We start from the raw sequence: 16,722 nt of genomic DNA, 5'->3' as shown, positions 1-16,722 counted from the left end.
ACTGGAGTTATGACAACAGTGAAGCATGGCAGAGGGCCAGGGGGTTATGTCAGGGCTGCGGGGTTATGTCAGTTCTGCACAACCAGAGTCTGAATTGTGAACAAAATGTGCTGGGAGTGTCATACCTGCGCGTAAAATCAGTCTATATTTATGGATCAGGTATATGAGATAAGGGAATGATGGGCAAACAGAAATACATAACTGTCTCTTAAGCCACTAAAGTACCTGTTAATGAACTGCTATGCCCATCTCATTTTAGCATGAAGTAATGAAAAAAGACTGAGTAGCAATGAAAATACTTGAAATGCATTTTTACAGAGATGGCTTCATCTGTTGGACTACATGGTTGCAGTTGCACAATAACTAATCTCAGCTTTCTCAGCAGCTCATTCAGAGCTGTTGCTGGACAAGTATTGTGCATAATAAAATGTATTCTGCATTTTATCAAGACTCTCCATTTTATCCTATTTTAGGCACATCTGTATCAAACAATTTCTACAAGCATCTGTCATCTGCCCTAACTGAACTCCATGCCCTGAGCTGTATCTGCATCAGCACAGTCCTGCTGCGTGTTGTCTCAGCACCAGTGGGTGCTATAGCTACGGGTATATCCCAGCATCTGTTTCCCCTAATCAGCGGGCCGGTTGAAGAGGTAAATGAAGGGCTGTAGCCAAACATGGAACAACTTCAGTGAAGCGCTGCGGGTAGCAGCACCCCTATCGCTCAGTCCAGCTCTGCGATTGCCTAGGCTGAAGGGCTCTGTGTGGCTGTGAAATAGTTTCTGTCAGGTGCTAACACAAGGGAACACCAAAGAGCTTCTCAGTCAGAGTCCGTTCTTAAAATTGTTGGTTTGTCACGTTGCATTTAAGTGAGTCTTTTGAAAATGAAAGCCAAGTTTAGGTGTAGAACTCCAGCCAAATCTGTTGGTGCGAATGATGCTGAGAGACGTTAGTTGTACACTTGGACCTGAGAACTCTATAAGCTTGTTAAGAGAAAAGGCATTCTTTATTAGTACATTTGCGGTCCTGGCATCATCTGTGACCCTCAAAAGAAATCTTTGACATTCAGGTCAAGTCCTTACAGCCCAGAAGGGAGGATCTCGGAGCTCCCCCTGGTGAGTTCATATACTGTGGTTCAGAGATGCGCTCGCTGCAGGGGGCCAGGCTGATGAGCAGTCAGGGCACAGCACCTCTCAGTAAGGACATTTTTGGCCAAGCTGTGGGTTAAATCCAGGTCATATTCTGTGTTCAGCTAATTTGCTTGTGGTTTCTTTGGCAAGGACTTGGGGATGTGCACACGTGCATAGATTCACATATGCTTTCCATCTCCTCCTGTGTGGAAGCAGGCACCGCTCCTGTTTTTCCTGTGTAGGATCTGTGATCTATTCTGGTAGCTGCATAGTGCAGTCGTGCCTCCAGTAAATATTCACAGATTTCCTTGTAAGCTGATGCTTTTTTCTCTTTCCTCTCTCCTGTGTGGCTACACAAAGGCATGTGTTGTACCTGCTTTACCCTGTGGGATCTCCATAATCAGGTCCACGGGTTTTAATGGATTTCAACTCCCTTCTGTCTACAGATACGGTTTCCTGTCTCGTTTTGAGCAGGAAAAGCTGAGTCTTTTTTGGTCTTAGCATTCCTGCTTGCCTCGGCTTTGGGAAGAGTTCTCTGGCTATTTTCCTGTTTGAGTTTTGTGTGTGTTTTGTTTTAAGCAGGACAGAGTGCATGTGTGTATGTAATCCATGTGCTCAATTAAGAGAGGCATCTGTTGGGTTTATTTCACATTGCCGAGGAAGGACTGCAAGCAGGGAGCATCTGCTCGGCTTTTTGTCAATGGCTTGTTTTTCATAATTTGCTCTACAGGGTGAATGTTTGGGGAGGGGGAGGTGGCTTTTTATTTCTGAGTTTCATCTTAGGTTTGTTTTTATGGTGGCCAGGGGAAAACTGGCTGGGATTTGAGAGTTAATTTCGCTAAGAATAGAACTGAGGGAGAAACAAAACCATCCCAAGTAAATAGTATTTATGTAACCTTAATAATAACACCCAGAAGGAGCCTTATAAACCATCATTTGCAGTATGTGAATGAAAAAATTAAAACAATTTGTTATGGTGCTTATCTAACACCAGTGGGGGTTTTGTGTTCTTTTCAAAAGTGTCAAATTTTGGTTCGATTTTATTTTGGAGAAAGATAGGAAAAGCATCAACCACTAAGAAGTTTTTTTGGCATTTTGTCAACAGCAACAAAAAAGTCTGGGTTTAAAATAGAGCAGCACTGGTTTCCTGCTCTTATAGGTTTTGCTTTTGTGCATTCAGATGTTGGCCCTATCGCACCTAGTTGATATAGTGAGAGATTCAATTGTCCATAAACGTATGTGCTTCAGAGGCTACTAAACCTGCTGGGGGTGTTTTATACGAGTGTGCTTTTACACTTGTTTTGTGGCAACGTCCTCCAAAAGCACTGTGGAGGATAATGACTTTGTGATGCCCTGGGAGGACACAGCTGCTGGTGTAGTGGAGGGAACTTGGGAGGAGAAAGCCTGAAACTCCCTCTAATCCCACAAGTGAAAGACAGATCTCGCCCACTGCAATCAAACAAGCAAGGACACCATCTTGCAGGTGTAAATGCAGATGCTGGGCAAGAGTAACCTGAGGGCAAGACCTAGGTCTTACTGAAAGTCTTTACAGAAATGGGATTAGAAAGAAATAGTAATCGTATCTTGCTCTGTAAGTGAAACCCAAGCCAGCCCAGCACCATTATTAAGCCACTTCAAAATGGCATTGTATCCGCATCTTCCATGCCATGAGTTGTCATGGAAGACGAAGAGTGAGTGTTAATAAAAATAACTTCCCTGACAGTTCAGTCCCACTCCATAGCAAGAGGATGTGTATGTATGTGTGTATATATATATGTTATATATCACAATATAAATATGTATAACTTTGTCAGATGAATGCACTCAGCTGAACAACTTTGTTGACAGCAGTTAGCAGTATAACTGTTTTACATAAAGCAGCTGACAGCAGTTGGTGTGTAAAGTGTGACTGTAGGGCTGGCTGCGGGGAGCAGGCAGGCAGGCTTACTTCAGGGGCTTCAAGTAAGCTTGGCAGTGACAGAAGCATGGAACCTGAGGTGTAAAAGGACAAACCACAAGAAACGTCGTAGTAGCAGGAAAGTATTTTCATTGCTTGAAAAAAAAATAAACTTCAAACTTTGTCATCACATTAAAAACATTACATGAGAAGTAATAAACATATTTACACTTCTGTTCTGATTATAAATATACATTATATACAAAATAATGTTATAAAACGTAGAAAGTTCAGTGCTTCTGATTTTTTCTTTTTAAATTACTGAAATACTAGTCTTCAAAATAAACTACAAACAGACAAACTAAAACCCATATTATTGATTTCTGAAGGTCATCTTCAAACTGGTCCTACGTGGTCAGAGCAGAAGGTCAGTAGTGGACATTATGAAGGGGTCTTGTCTGCACAGTTCAAGGCAGTAGATGGGTAAGTCCAACAACAGGATTTACAAGGGCAGGAATATCGCTGTCCGAGAGATAGCATGGTCCAGGTTTCTTCAAAGAGATCTTGTTTCCTCCCTCCTCATTCTGTCCCACCCCATGGTCTCATCTCATTCACGTCACAGCACTTTCCACTGGGGTGTCCAGTACTGCTGTAAATAGGTGTACAAGAAAAGAGCTTCTGCACACCTCTGGTTTCCAGGGGCAGGCTTCCCCTTTCTGTGTAGCAATGAGTGGGTATGAAAGAAACAGGACGAGCCTAGAACCTTCTAACTCCAATCTCTACCTGTCTTGGCAGAGGGTGTCTCTGTGGATGCTTTGCTATTGGGTATTTGGAACCGGGATGAAGGATGGGAGATTGGGTTTTGCAACCAAATGGAGAAATTGAGGGGGGGAAGTCACACTGCTGCTTCTCCTTCAGAACATAACAGCTGCAATTTTGAGACTATTTGCAGTAGAAGGTGGCACCTAATTCAGAAACACGACATAAACCCCCAACTCTGTGTCAAAATAAGGCAGGGGGAGGGAGAGAATGAGGAAGGAGAAGAAAAAGGTAACGTCTATTCACAATCACTGGTAGTGCAAAGGGCATGAAAACAGCTGAGACAGCTCAGCACATAAAGGTTCTAGGAGCTGATTGATTTTAAACGCATTTGTAAGGCTTTAAATAGAGCTGGGATCACGCCTCCTCCTTATCAATGGGGAAGAGGCTGTACACATTCCTTATCTCAACTTTTCCTTCTCAAATGTTTAAATCCACAAAAATCTTGTCCCACATTGTGGCTTGGATCAATCAGTTCTCCAAAGCATCACCAAATGAGATGACATGTAAATTCGGTATTCCTCTTTCCTTCCTCCTCTCGCCCCTTACACAGTCTCCAATACATGCAGCAGGAGAGAGGAGACACGAGTAGCTGTGTAGCAGGAAGTATCAACCACCCCTGCCCAATACTGTTCAGGTAACTGCAGAAAGAGCAGTCAAGTCTTTGTTTGGGATTGTTAGATTCTCTTAACACATTTTAGGCACTTTTAAACCCAGAAAAACGTGGAGACCTCATTTATACTGTATCCATTATCTGCATAGCAATGTGTCTTTCTTCACACCTTCCATGGCAACATCTGTGATAGTTAAGCGCCTCGTCATCTACCGGCACCTCCCATAACCAGAGTTCTGGAAAGCCAGGGGTCTGTCCATAAGGAACTGGCCTCAGTATCTCTTAAAAACAAAATCCAACAACATGTTTAACCCCTCTCTCTTCCCTCTGCCTCCCCTCTTCTATAGCCAATGAGATTTCTGGTATCAAACTTCAAACAAGGGCAGTAAGAACAAAAAGGTGTATTGCATCTTTCAGTAAATTCACAGTCTGTCCAGTTCACCCAGTTCCATCCTCCGCCTGAGAGCAGCAAGTTGCATGTAAGTAAAAACAGTCCAATCCAGTTCTGAATTGTAAACAATGCAGCAGGAACGTCCATCTACTGGCATTACCATATCTGAGGTGCAAATGGGCTGATCTTCAGTCTTATACCTGTCAGGATATAAAATAATACCAGGAATGAGAAGGAAGCACAGCACAGAGTACTGCAGAACTAACAAGTATGTCAAACCAAAGCAATTTAAGCCAGATATTAATGCAGATTAACTATCAGAGTTCAATGGTCTTGGCTGGGTCCAGAGACAAAGAATCCTCAGCAAAAGATGTCTCTATGATGAGTAGCCTCTCTACCTGGACTGAGGGGAAGGATGCTTACAAATATGGGTGCATTAGGTCTCTTTAAAAAGCATACGGTATAGTTAAATAGCTTGTGTTCAGAAGCATGAAACCTGAATTATGTGGAGAAAGGTTTCAGGGGCTGAAAAATAAAAGTACTTCTGGAGATGCCTAATGTAAATCTGGGAGTCTGGCTTGAATAGCAAGATCTTCAAAGGAAGATACGGTATGTGGGTCAGTCAATGGGAATGAAGCGTCTAGCTGTCATCTGTATCTCTGAAAATCCTTTCACTTAGTCTTAAACTTTTAATACTGTTGGTTGACTTGTGTTCCAGCTTGCCTTCAAGAGGAAATCTGATATCCACCCTGGCAAGGGAGACAGAATCCTGCAGATCTGACTTCACAGATCACTGCTACACAGCACAGCAAGCTTCTCTTTCCTCAAGCCTGAAACTACTCCTAAAGACAGCTACACTGAAGGAAGCAGGTATTGGTTAACATCAAATTGCCTTTAACTTCCATGGAGCCTTTTCCCAAAGGGTCAGTAATTCTTTAGGAACTGGTTGCTTCTTTAATAACTCCTTTTTAATGTCTTCAGAGTTCAATGCTAGACCCTTCCTTTTTAGTGTATCTGTCCTCTGACTTTCCATATAACATCAAGACTTCCTACATGGCTTTTATGCCTGTCCACTAACACATTCAGCTACCTTCCATCTGCTGTTGGAAATCTACATGGCTTCACCCATTTCCACAGAACACAGATTATCCATTGCAGTCATGGGGAAAAAACATGGGTTTACATCAATGGGCCTGTGAATGGTTACTATTCATGTAATAGAATTATTTCTGGTTTTGTTGTCTACCCATTTAAGAGGAAATAATCCTACAACATGCTGAATTTTTATGGGCTGATGTTTTGTGCTTTCATCCCCTGCTGACATATCTAAGCTCAAAATCTCTGCTTTAACAGAATCAGGGCTGCTAATTTCCGTATTTTCTTCACTGTATATTCTTTGTGGGCCACAAAAGAGGAGAGGTGAATGCTGGGAAGCATTGGGATCCCTGAAAATAGAGTAACTTCCTTATATGCAATTCTAAAGGATAATTTCCCCCTTTACTTTGCCAATTTATGCTCGTCCACCTGTGTTCTTACTTACCTCTGTGGCTATGATGCACTCATTCCTTTCTTCTGTTATCACAAAGACGGACTGGTACATTGAATCCCTTGGAGAGCATATTGCTGATATCCTACATTCCGGCTTTTCACTAAGGCAGGGGAGAGAGAAATTAACATTAGTTGACTTCTAACAATCTGTCATGCATATGGAGGGGTGTAATAAGATAGCCGTGAAGGTGTAGGAGGGGAGTGCAGAGGATGAAGTTTAACATGTTCTATGTGTTGGCAGGACATTATACTAGGAAAGTGGAAGTAAGCAATAGCTGCTGTTTTCCTACACTTCTGTTGTGTCCGACCTAATAGCCTACTTCTCAAATCCCTCAGTGTAACAGCCCCAAGCTGATCCCAGACAAGGCTTTCAGTACATGCATCGGAAAACTGATGAGCCAATGCATAGTTGCCCTTTTCCTTCTTTGAAGAAGAGTAGCTGTTTCTACCCTATCCTTCTCAGTAAGCAGATCATTTTGCCTTTTTAATAAGTAAAATACTTAGTTTTAATCACTATATGCCTTAACTGCTGTTCCTCCAAGATGTATTGAGGAAGGAAAGACACTTCTTGCTTTCACCACTGACTTAGGCACTCCTATTCCCCTTCACAGTACCCATACTAGCAACACCCTGCACAAACAATCTAATTGACTTAGCTAAGGATAACGCTTGGCTGTGACACACATACTCCAGTATAAAGATTCCTGGATTTGCTCTGGTTTGTTCTGTATATTAGCCATTTGATGTTTCTTTTTCCCCCCATATTTTCTCATCTGCTTCTAGGTCGATATGAAGATGAGAAGCCTTAACAAAGACTAGAAGGAAGACTGCATTCTCACCTGTGTAATCTGAGGGGAGACTTTTCTCCTAAACACTTTTCACTTTTGTAGTATTTCTCCTCCTGTGTCCCTCTACTTGTCAGGTCTTTTACCAGATTGTAGTCCAGTTTATGATTCTTGGGTTTGTAGTTTGATTTCTCCAGCCCACAGTCCACTTCAAGGTCTTTGTTTTTGTTGGTGTTTTTGAGCTGGGAAGCTGGAATGAGATTGTCCTTCTGGAAGTCAGACAGGTTGTTCATTGTCTCCAAGTCCTGCTCTGGGTGCATCCTCATCTGTCTGATGACCATGGCTATCATGCAGAACAGTATGAGCAAAGCCACCAGTCCCACCCCCATGGATATAGCAATCCAGGGGACTGGCTTAGGAGGAAGTGTAACGGGCACTGAATAAACTGGCAATTCACAACGGTTGCCCATGAAGCCAGAAGGACAGTAGCAGACAAAGTTGGCACTATAAAGTCCGCTGTAGCATGTGCCTCCATTCTCACATGGTCCCGAAGCACATTCATCTCTGGTTTTGATATCACAGTTCCTGCCACTGTAGCCTGGCAAGCACGTGCAGGTGTAATCGTTGATCAGATCATGACAAGTTCCCCCATTTGAACATGGATTTCTGGCACAATCATTGATGTTTATCTCACATTTCTGACCAGAGAAACCGGGCCGACAGCGACACACACGGATCTGACCAAGGTAAAAGCAATTGCCATCTGAGGAGGAAAAGGTACAATTAAAAATGAATTAGTCTGCAATGCACTTCACTCGGAAAACTAAACCTCCCCTGGTTAGCATTTGGTGCTATCTCAATAAGAAGGAGGTTATTTTGCAGAACAACCTCATATCTGAAAGTTCTTTCTAGGTTACCCAATTGTGTCACCATGCCTTAAAATATTCCCCTTCTAAATACACAATAAAGTTAATTTAATTTACTTAATCCTGCCATCCATCATCTGATAAGTCTTGTGCACTGTTTTGTTGTACAGAAAATGCCAGTGAAAAGCCCAGCCAGTGACTAGAATTAGGGTAGATGTGGAATACAGCAGGGAGAGGGACTAATGTACTAAAGGAAGAGTAGAGGTCAGATTGGATTTCTATCACTTCTGCACTGAAAAGCACGAGTGATGCAGAGACACGGAGTTTGGGATAAGAAGACTCACCATTTGCACATGGGTTGCTTGTGCACCGGTCAACCTTTTTTTCACAGTTCGACCCTGTGAAGCCAAAAGGGCAAATACAAGTGTAGCTGGCTCCTTGGTCTTTCTCCAGGCAGGTGCCACCATTGAAGCATGGAGAATCTATGCATGTCAAAGCGCTGTGCTCACAGTGAGTGCCATAGTAGCCAGGGGGGCACAGGCAGTGATAACCGTTCTCCATATCCTGCAAAACACAACATTAGGCCACTGTTATTTGATGGCACCAAGCTGTTTGCATGCTTGGTTTTGGTCATCAGTGAGCACTGTTCAGTCCTTGCTCATCCACTGATGTTCAGTCCCTGCCACACTGATGTGACAAAGGTGACATTTGGTGAGTAAATAACTGCAGGCTGGACTTTGAGAGATACAGCTGTGAACCAGCCATATGCAGCTACACAAGACGCAGTTTTAGGGAGCCTGCAGGCAGCTAGACAAAAACATTACTAACACCACTACTGTCTACTGGGATCCTGGAGGTCTCCCAGAGCAGAATGTGGTATGTGTCAACCTACACAGCTGGGATCAGGCTATTTGTCTTCAGCATGGGAGTCCTTTTTATTTTACAAGGGCTTACGTTGCTTTGCCGTAGATAAGTCCCCACCACCCAGCTCACAACCAAACTGTTTTTTCTTTCCAAGTCATGTATATCCAAGGCCTGGGGAAAATGGAGCTAGGGTCTTGCAGCATTAGCTTTAATCTAAACATGCATCAAATTATATTTGCTATCTATAATTGATCAGCGTTTATCAACAGGTAAAATCAATCATTGACTGAAGCTGAAAACACACTGAAACACTAGACTGCAAGAAACTAAAACTGCAGAACGCCGTTTCACAGAAAGTGTTCAGCTGATTGCCCTCATATTGTCTGACACTGCAGCAGAAAACAGAAGTTTTCTTTTATTTGCTATTAAAATAAAGACTTAGCACATTTCTGTATGAACCTTGGTTTGAGAAGCTTGTTTATTACAGGCCTGCTCCCTCACCAACCTTGTGTCTTGCCAAGTTCTCATGATGGCTGCCACAGAAACCTAAGGATCAGTTGACTAGTTCTAATCTAGATGATCCATCTCCTCCTGTGACAGACTTCCTCCCCTGACACCTCTCGGGAAGGGTTCAGTGTGGTAGTTGTGAGTGTCAGTAACGAGCCTGTGTACTATCGAATTCCCATTATGTTGCTACAGAACCATTTGTGGGTAAGGTATACTGGGGCTTGCTTCGCACAAAGACTTCACATTTAAAACGCTCTCACCGTGCAGCTGCCGCCATTCCTACAGGGATTGCTGTCACACTCGCTGATCTCATGTTCGCAGTCAACACCGGTGAAGCCAGGTTTGCAGGAACACGTGTAGCTGCCCTGGCCGGTGTTCATGCAGGTTGCTCCGTTTTTGCATGGTCTGTGGTGGGTGCAGTAGTTCAGATCTGCAAAGATAGCAGGAGATGGAGAAAATGTCTTTTATGGCTGGGAAAAGACACCCAACCCTAACCATTCTATGATTCTATGATGCTATGATTCATATGAACACACTTTAGTCAACAAAAAAGACAGAATTTTCAATGAAGTAATTAATTCTGCAACCAACAGGAATAGTGGGGATGATAATCCAGGTAATTATCAGTAGTAATCAGGAGTTTCAGGTTATCCTCAGTTTGAGATACTTCTCTATGTCCATCACTATAATACATGAGCTCTGCGTTTTGAGACCTAGCAAAAGTTTAAGTTTCTTCTGCTTTTGTATACTCTCCCTTTTTTATGGAGATAAGCCCATTAGCTGCAATGGGATTAGATGCCAAACGGAGAATGTACTTCCTTAAGTGTGTGTTCCCCAAAAGACACGCCACAACACTATGTACACTACATGTCACATACTAAAACAGTAAGCCCCATCTTTGAAAGGTGTGCTCCGAGGCACATTCTGGGGAGGTAGGGAGGGAATAACGATGTTTTGGCTTGGAGATTTAAACAAACACTGGAAATCTTTTATTGTTTATTTACCATGCTCTCTTGTTATGCATGTTGGTAGTTTAAACTGTCTAAATGCTCTGCTCAGCTTGACAGTCCCCTTTTTTTCCCCTTAAATTTGAAAGAGAGGTTAAGTGCACAAGTTCATAGGACGTAAGCAGAAAATCTTTATTATCTCTATAAATACCATAGAGTAATTGGAATACAACTGGTTAATAGATAACTACAAGCAGAAACAGAGCCATGCAACTTTACTTTTCCTGCTTTATTCAGACTTCACCATCTTAATTCTTTAACTGTCCTGAAAACACTTAGTTTACTTTGAGCACTTCATGATCTCAGTGCCAGCAATGCATATATGGCCTTGAGGACATGACTGCTCAGCTGGCTACAGTTCAGTGATTCAGTGGGTTGAATAGGTGGAAGTGCTCTGGTGTACCTTAAAATGGAACCTGTACTTTTCATTCTTGCTTACATGATTTTTCTCTCATGCTTCAGACTTATCACATGAGTTAACTTCCTTGTATGCAAAATAAGGAAGGCCCAAATGATGGTGTTTACTGCTGCTGGAAACTGTTTAGTAAATTGTTCTAGTTGTACAGGGAGTAAGTTAAACTTCACTGGAGCAGGCGAAAACTTGCCTGTTAACACTCATCCATGTTGTTGGGGCTTTTTCCCCAAGGGAAAAACTTTTTTTTTTTTAACAAGAGCTTCCAAAAAGGTTTGCTTATTTTCAGCCAAAATTGCTACAAATAGAGGATTTGGTATCTAGGACAGCAGTGGTACAAACTGATGCCTATGAACATGGACCTTGCAAAAACTTAGTTCTACATCCGATGGGTCAGATTCCTTAGTCTGGTATTGAGGAGTACCCGATCTTGAGCCATAAGCACGACCTTCAGAACTAACCTTGATCACAGAAGAGGCCACCCCATCCTTCGTCACATATGCACTGCCACTGTGTTTTACACGTCCCGTGGCGGCAGCCTATATGGGGAATGCATTCATCACAGTAGCGGCCTTGCCAGCCAGGGCGACAGCTAAAAGAAAAGCCAAATTAAAACATTAATGACATGGAAAAGAGTTGAAGTTTCTATTACAAAGGGATGTTTTAACTGAAGATTGGATTGTGATTGCCATCTACTCACATGCACTCTCCAGGCTTGTTGCAATATCCGTTCTGTTCAGTGCATCCAGACAGGCAGATGGCTGTAAAGAGAACATAGGAAAGCAGAAACATTTAGGTAAATACACATGGCACTACAGAATATGCTTTTTAAAGGGTGAATGCCAGCTTTAAAATAGCTACTTTGGAAAGCAGTTTTGCACTTTGAAAGCTTTGTTTTAAAAATTCTTGGTACAGGGAGCTCTGGAGCAGGAGGAAGTGGGAAAGGAGAGCCAACACTTGACAAATTGTCCTTTAGTTTTTCTGTTTATGCAACAAACATGAACTCTTGCTAGAAAAGGAACAAGAGGTTTTGGTTTGTGCTCACACTGAGATTCCCACTACTACAGCACAACACCTGCTTCATCTCCTCTGGCAGCAGGAATGGTTGAAGCAGTTGATAGACAAGCTGCTAGCACTGTAAGTTGGAACAGGTATCGCTGATTCAAGGTTATCAGCCCAGCTCCTTTCTCTGCTAGCTCTCTCTTTGCTGCTAATGCTCGCAGAGGTGAAGCACAGAGCCAGCAGGCAAAGGAGGCAAAGTCCTTAGCATGCAACCTTCTCTCTCCAGGCAGGGAGTGGAAAGGTCAGCACGGAAACATGGCCCCAGGAGCCTGCAGGTAACCATGCACGGCGCCTTGCTGCAGTGTCAAAGCCACCGTGTTTTCAGGACTGACCACAGTGACAGCTAGAGCCAGGGTCGGGCCAGCTCGTGGAATGGGACAAGGGGACATGGGTTTGGGTGCCTTCATCAAACAAGCTCCCTGATGGTATGGGGAGCTGTGTTTCCTGAAGGCTTCTTGGGTGCCATCCTTTCTCCCACGCTCGCACCAACTCAGCAGGGCCTTGGGGAACCAAAGTGGGTGATGCTACATAGGTCGCTGAGGCCCCAGTGTGTGGGGGGAACCCCCAGTCTCCCCCCACCTCTCGGCAGCCGTTGCCGACGGCGGGGCACTTACGTTCGGTGCAGTACTCTCCGGTCCAGCCCGGCAGGCAGGCCAGGCTGCCGTCCGCCTCGCAGACGTAGTGCCCGAAGCGGTCGTCGCGGCGCTTGCAGAGACGGGAGCAGCTCTCGCCGTAGTAGTTCTCGCTGCAGACCACCCGGTAGGAGTAGCGCAGCTGGGTCAGCGGGCTGCTCTGCACGTCCTCCGACCAGTCCTCGCCCACCGACAGCGACCGCTGGATCGACATCTGGCTGATGAGCCAGTCCTCAGAGGGCGGCCGGGAGCCTGCGGGAGAGCGGTCCCGTGTCAGCGGCCGCCGTGCACCGCACACCGCCCGCCACCGAAACCGCAGCGAGAAACCCCCCCTACCCCGACGGAGGGGAGCGGAGCCGGCCCCCCAACCCATATAGATACATATATATATATGCATAGACACATATGTGCGCGTATATAAGCGTGTGTGAGGGTGAGGTGCCCCACGTACGAGGGTGGCCGTCGGGGTGCGCTCACCCCGGCCGAGGGGGGCTCAGTGGAGGGGCCTTTGAAAGCGAGGGCTGCCGTGAAATATCCTTTTCCTCTCTGCTCAGAAAAACATCCCAAAGCCATTATTCCTTTCCAAAGGGCGGAATTCGAGCAAGGTGTAAAATACAGGAAAAGGCGGCCGGGGCTCGCTGGCAGCCTCCCCGCTTTCTCACCGCAGCCCGCCTCGCTTTCCCACGCCAAAAATAAACCGGAGGAAACGCAATTGTGTTGGAGATTAGGCCAGGGCAGAATCAAAGCGGCCCCTGATGGATATCGTCGGGGGACCGGCTCCTGATGGTGGGATAAAGCCGGTCCCGGGAGTTATGGTATAAACAGCTGAGCCGGGGCTGCCGTTAACCGTTTCGGGATTGGGGAGGGAAAGGCGGGGGGGATAAAGAGGGGGTAGAGGGGCGCTCCCGACGCGAGAGCGACCCCTGCCGGCGGCGCGCGGCTGTAGTCACCTTCCGGCAGGTAGTTGGCGGGCGCGTGCCAGGCCTGGATGATCAGCGAGAAGGTTCCCTGCGGGAAGAGAGGGGGAGAAACCAAAGTCAGAGCGGACACCCGGGTACCCGGCATCCCAATGGGCACCCCAGCAACCAACCGGGCACCCGGCATCCCAACGGGACCCCTTGCACCCCATCCGGCATCCCAGCGGCACTCCGGCGTCCCAAACAGGCACCCCACCGGGTACCCAAGCATCCCACCGGGAGCCCTGACACCCCACTGACCACCCAGCAGCCCCCCGGGCACCCTGGCACTCAATGGGGAACCCCACAGGGTATCCCCGGCATCCCACCGCGTATCCCAGCACCACCGGTACCCACCCGGCACCCCAATCGCCCCCTGCACCGGCATTCTCCCCGCGGCTATGCTCTTCCCTCTCCCTCCTACAGCCCGTGGATCCTCACTCCCCCCACCTTTTTGCTTTAATAACGTTTATTATGCCAAGTGCGCTTTATTTAATCGCTTTTTTCCCTGCCTTTTTTTCTTCTTTTTTTTCTTTCCCCCTTTTTTCTTTTTTTTTCTTTTTTTTTTTTTTCTTTCCCCCCTTTCCTCCTCCTTTAAAGGAAGTTCTGGGAATAAGTCTAAAGGCGAAAGCGGTTTGTTTACGCTGCCGCGCTTCGCCTTGCCCTACCGCCCTCCTGCCCCAACGCCGCGATCGGGTTGGAAGTGGAATCTCACCGGCCACGTGAAGTTAAAGGGCAACTTGATGGGACTGTCAAATCTCTCCGTGTCCTTGATGCTGAAGGAGTTTGTCCCCAGTACCGGGGTGATGATGCTGCCGAAAGTGCAGGAGCCCGGGGAGACCACAGCCTGAAAATGCTTTAAGCAAACGCGGAAGAAGGTCCTGCAGTGTGGGGAGCAGGGCTTCCCGCTGGCCAGCGACCCGTGGCTGTTCACGAATTCGTGCAGCTCCAGCTGGAAGACGCCAGAGCCGGACACCCTCTGCACAAAGGGGAGACACACAAAATAGCCAAATCAGACCTTACCCGGCTCCGCCACGCAAACTTGTGCCATCACCCACTTTACAGCTCGCGAACCCTCTTTATTTTTGCGATGTGCCTTTACCTGCTGCAAAATCATTAACAGAAACGTCAAGCCAAAGGTGCGCAAGGCTGTCATCCTTGTGCTATTCGAGCTCCCAGGTCTTAGTGGGTTTAGTTTTCCTCCTGTATTCCTCAAACGGTCCAAGCGAACGGCTCTCGGTCGAGGGAGAAAAGAGGCGCGTCACGGCGGTTCGGTTCTCCTGGAGCAACCCGCTCTACCAAATATTCCCCGAGAACCAGCAGAAATCGGAAGGTAAAATCCAGGTGTCGATCCGCCCCCTTTCTGGGTATTAATCCTGCAGCCGACCGCCGAGCTCCGATCGCCGCCGTCGTCTTTATAAACTCCAGGGCCGGGTGGGATTGGTGGGAGCCGCGGAGGGGAGCGCTGAGCGCGGAACCACTCCTCCTTCGGCCGGTGCTGACCGCGCTCGGTAAATGGAAAACTTGCCTCGCTTCGAGCTGTTTATATAGTTGCCTCTCATCCTCACCAGCTCATTATGTAAACTGTCAGTCAGACTCACGGCAGATCCCTCCCCTTTTCCATCTTTCCTTTCTGGAAAAAAAAAAAAAAAAAAAAAGGAAAAAAAAAAAGGAGCCAAATGTTGCGGGGAGCTCTCGTATCCAGAATTAATACCCTGCTGCTGCCGCCGCCGGTGCCGCGCTGCCCGCCGCGGGGCCGAGCTGATTACGGCCGAGCCGAGCATCTGGTGAGATATTTACGGCGCTCACCCGGGGAGAGTCCCCTCGAAAATCAGACGCCGCTCAGCAGAGCAGCCTTCCACGGCGGGCGAACAATAGATGAAATGTTTAAACAACACGTTAGTTAGCTAGTTAGTTAGTTAGCTAGTTAGTTTGCTCCCGCTTCTCCATCCCCCCCCCCCATCCTCGCCCGCTCCTCGTATCCCCCAGCCCGCCCTCACTCCTGAACGGGACGGGGCGGCCGCGGACGGAGCTGCCCTGCTTAGGGGGAAGCTTGCCCCAAGTGGAAAGGAAAAGTAAAACGGTGCTTGCTCGACGGGCAGGCACCCGGGACGGCCCCGCCGCCGCCTCCGGGGCGCAACAGAGCGCTCGGAGGGGGGAGAGGGGAAAAAGCCTTGCCGGAGGCCTGGCGTGATTCCTGACCCCAGCTAACGGCGATGTGCCGAGACCCACCGAGAGAGGGGCCGGGACATGGGCACGGCGGGGGTCTGCAGGCGCTCGGTTGCCCTTCCGAAACGGCTGGCAAACGGGCACTGAAGCGAGGTGGCTGAAGCCGGAGGCAGGGACGAAGCCCGGCTTTCCTGCTGCTGCCCCGGCCCCCCAAAACACGAACTAGGTGGGAGCGGGGCAGGGGCCGGGGTCTGGCGTGTGCCAGCAAAGCCCTCGGCCCGCGGCAGCGTGCGCTTATTGTTGGGTCGCGTGTCCCTCATTAAAGCCAAGCACAGAGGCGGCCTTTCATGTGGCTTTTTATTTCAGCTTGTTAAATGGATGGGAGGCCAGAGCGGGGAGGGAAGGAGGGAGAGATAAACCCTCAGCTGTATGATAATGAGGGTTTGCCACCTCTGTGCCCGCTCGCAGAGCCGCGGATCACCTGGGGAGCAGCGCCGGGGCGCAGCGCGGTGCGAGGCCGCCTCCGTGCTCCCCCGAGGGGTCCCTCTCGCAGCCTTAATTCCCCCGTCCGGGCTCTTCTGGGGGAGAATAAAGAAGGAAAGCCAGGATCTGGTCTGTCTGGGGGCCAGGCCGCGTGGGGAGGGCGCACTCCAGCTCAACCTCCCTGGCAGTCCCGCTTCCTTGGAAGCAGCTTTGGTCCGGGATGCGGTTCGGGCCCCTCTGAGAGCACACACCCTCAGGGGAGGAGGGGAACACGGCTTCCACGGAGAAATAGCTGAGCTTTGCGCAGGGAAAAGCCACGGACACGGCCGGCGCCGTGAGCGGTACCACCGCATCTGGGTCCTGCCTGGCAGGTTTGGGGATAGGGCTAGACCGGGAACTAGGACAAACTTCTCCCTGGGAAAGGCGGAGCCGGGGGGCACAAACGCTGGCAACAGTGAGGAGTTGCACCCGAGGTCTGGAGGCATTGGCCCGGCTGTCCCGAGGATGCACGTTCCTGCGTGTTCGCGCGTGTGCACGGCCTCGGCGGGCACGGGCGGGAGCCGTGTCCGTGGTGGAGCTAAA

At 47.7% G+C, this 16,722-nt stretch overlaps 1 protein-coding gene across 2 annotated transcripts; it reads right to left on the bottom strand.

The window, feature by feature from the left end:
- Positions 1-3,159: 3,159 nt before the first annotated feature.
- Positions 3,160-15,801, bottom strand: DLL4 (delta like canonical Notch ligand 4). 2 transcript variants are annotated; one of them, XM_061343783.1, is made up of 12 exons: positions 15,721-15,737; positions 14,591-15,121; positions 14,204-14,467; positions 13,483-13,540; positions 12,515-12,784; positions 11,539-11,599; positions 11,300-11,430; positions 9,680-9,849; positions 8,393-8,612; positions 7,237-7,945; positions 6,390-6,498; positions 3,160-5,049 (listed from the first exon to the last, which is right to left on the bottom strand). In XM_061343783.1, the coding sequence occupies exons 2-12, from the start codon at positions 14,642-14,644 to the stop codon at positions 5,044-5,046; spliced, it is 2,052 nt and encodes a 683-aa protein (XP_061199767.1). In that variant the 5' UTR covers positions 14,645-15,121; positions 15,721-15,737; the 3' UTR covers positions 3,160-5,043. The 2 variants fall into 2 exon arrangements, with proteins under 2 accessions (XP_061199767.1, XP_061199766.1); XM_061343782.1 differs by lacking the exon at positions 3,160-5,049 and having other exon boundaries at positions 6,080-6,498; positions 15,721-15,801.
- Positions 15,802-16,722: the final 921 nt, after the last annotated feature.

This window comes from Neopsephotus bourkii, unplaced genomic scaffold (genome assembly GCF_033783945.1).
Source record: "Neopsephotus bourkii isolate Nb327-2 ecotype Australia unplaced genomic scaffold, CSIRO-AGI_Nbou_v1 NB_1825, whole genome shotgun sequence".
Classification (NCBI taxonomy): Eukaryota; Metazoa; Chordata; class Aves; order Psittaciformes; family Psittacidae; genus Neopsephotus; species Neopsephotus bourkii.
The sequence above is the reverse complement of the archived record's forward strand: the minus strand, read 5'-3'. Positions and strand labels throughout refer to the sequence as shown.

Excerpts from the sequence above, each read along its gene's own strand:
- DLL4 (XM_061343782.1), bottom strand. The coding sequence starts at position 14,644 with ATGACAGCCTTGCGCACCTTTGGCTTGACGTTTCTGTTAATGATTTTG. Across the intron at positions 14,468-14,590 it reads TGTTAATGATTTTGCAGCAG|AGGGTGTCCGGCTCTGGCGT; the intron begins GTAAAGGCACAT and ends CCCTTTGTGCAG. Across the intron at positions 11,600-12,514 it reads CGGAGAGTACTGCACCGAAC|CCATCTGCCTGTCTGGATGC; the intron begins GTAAGTGCCCCG and ends TTCTCTTTACAG.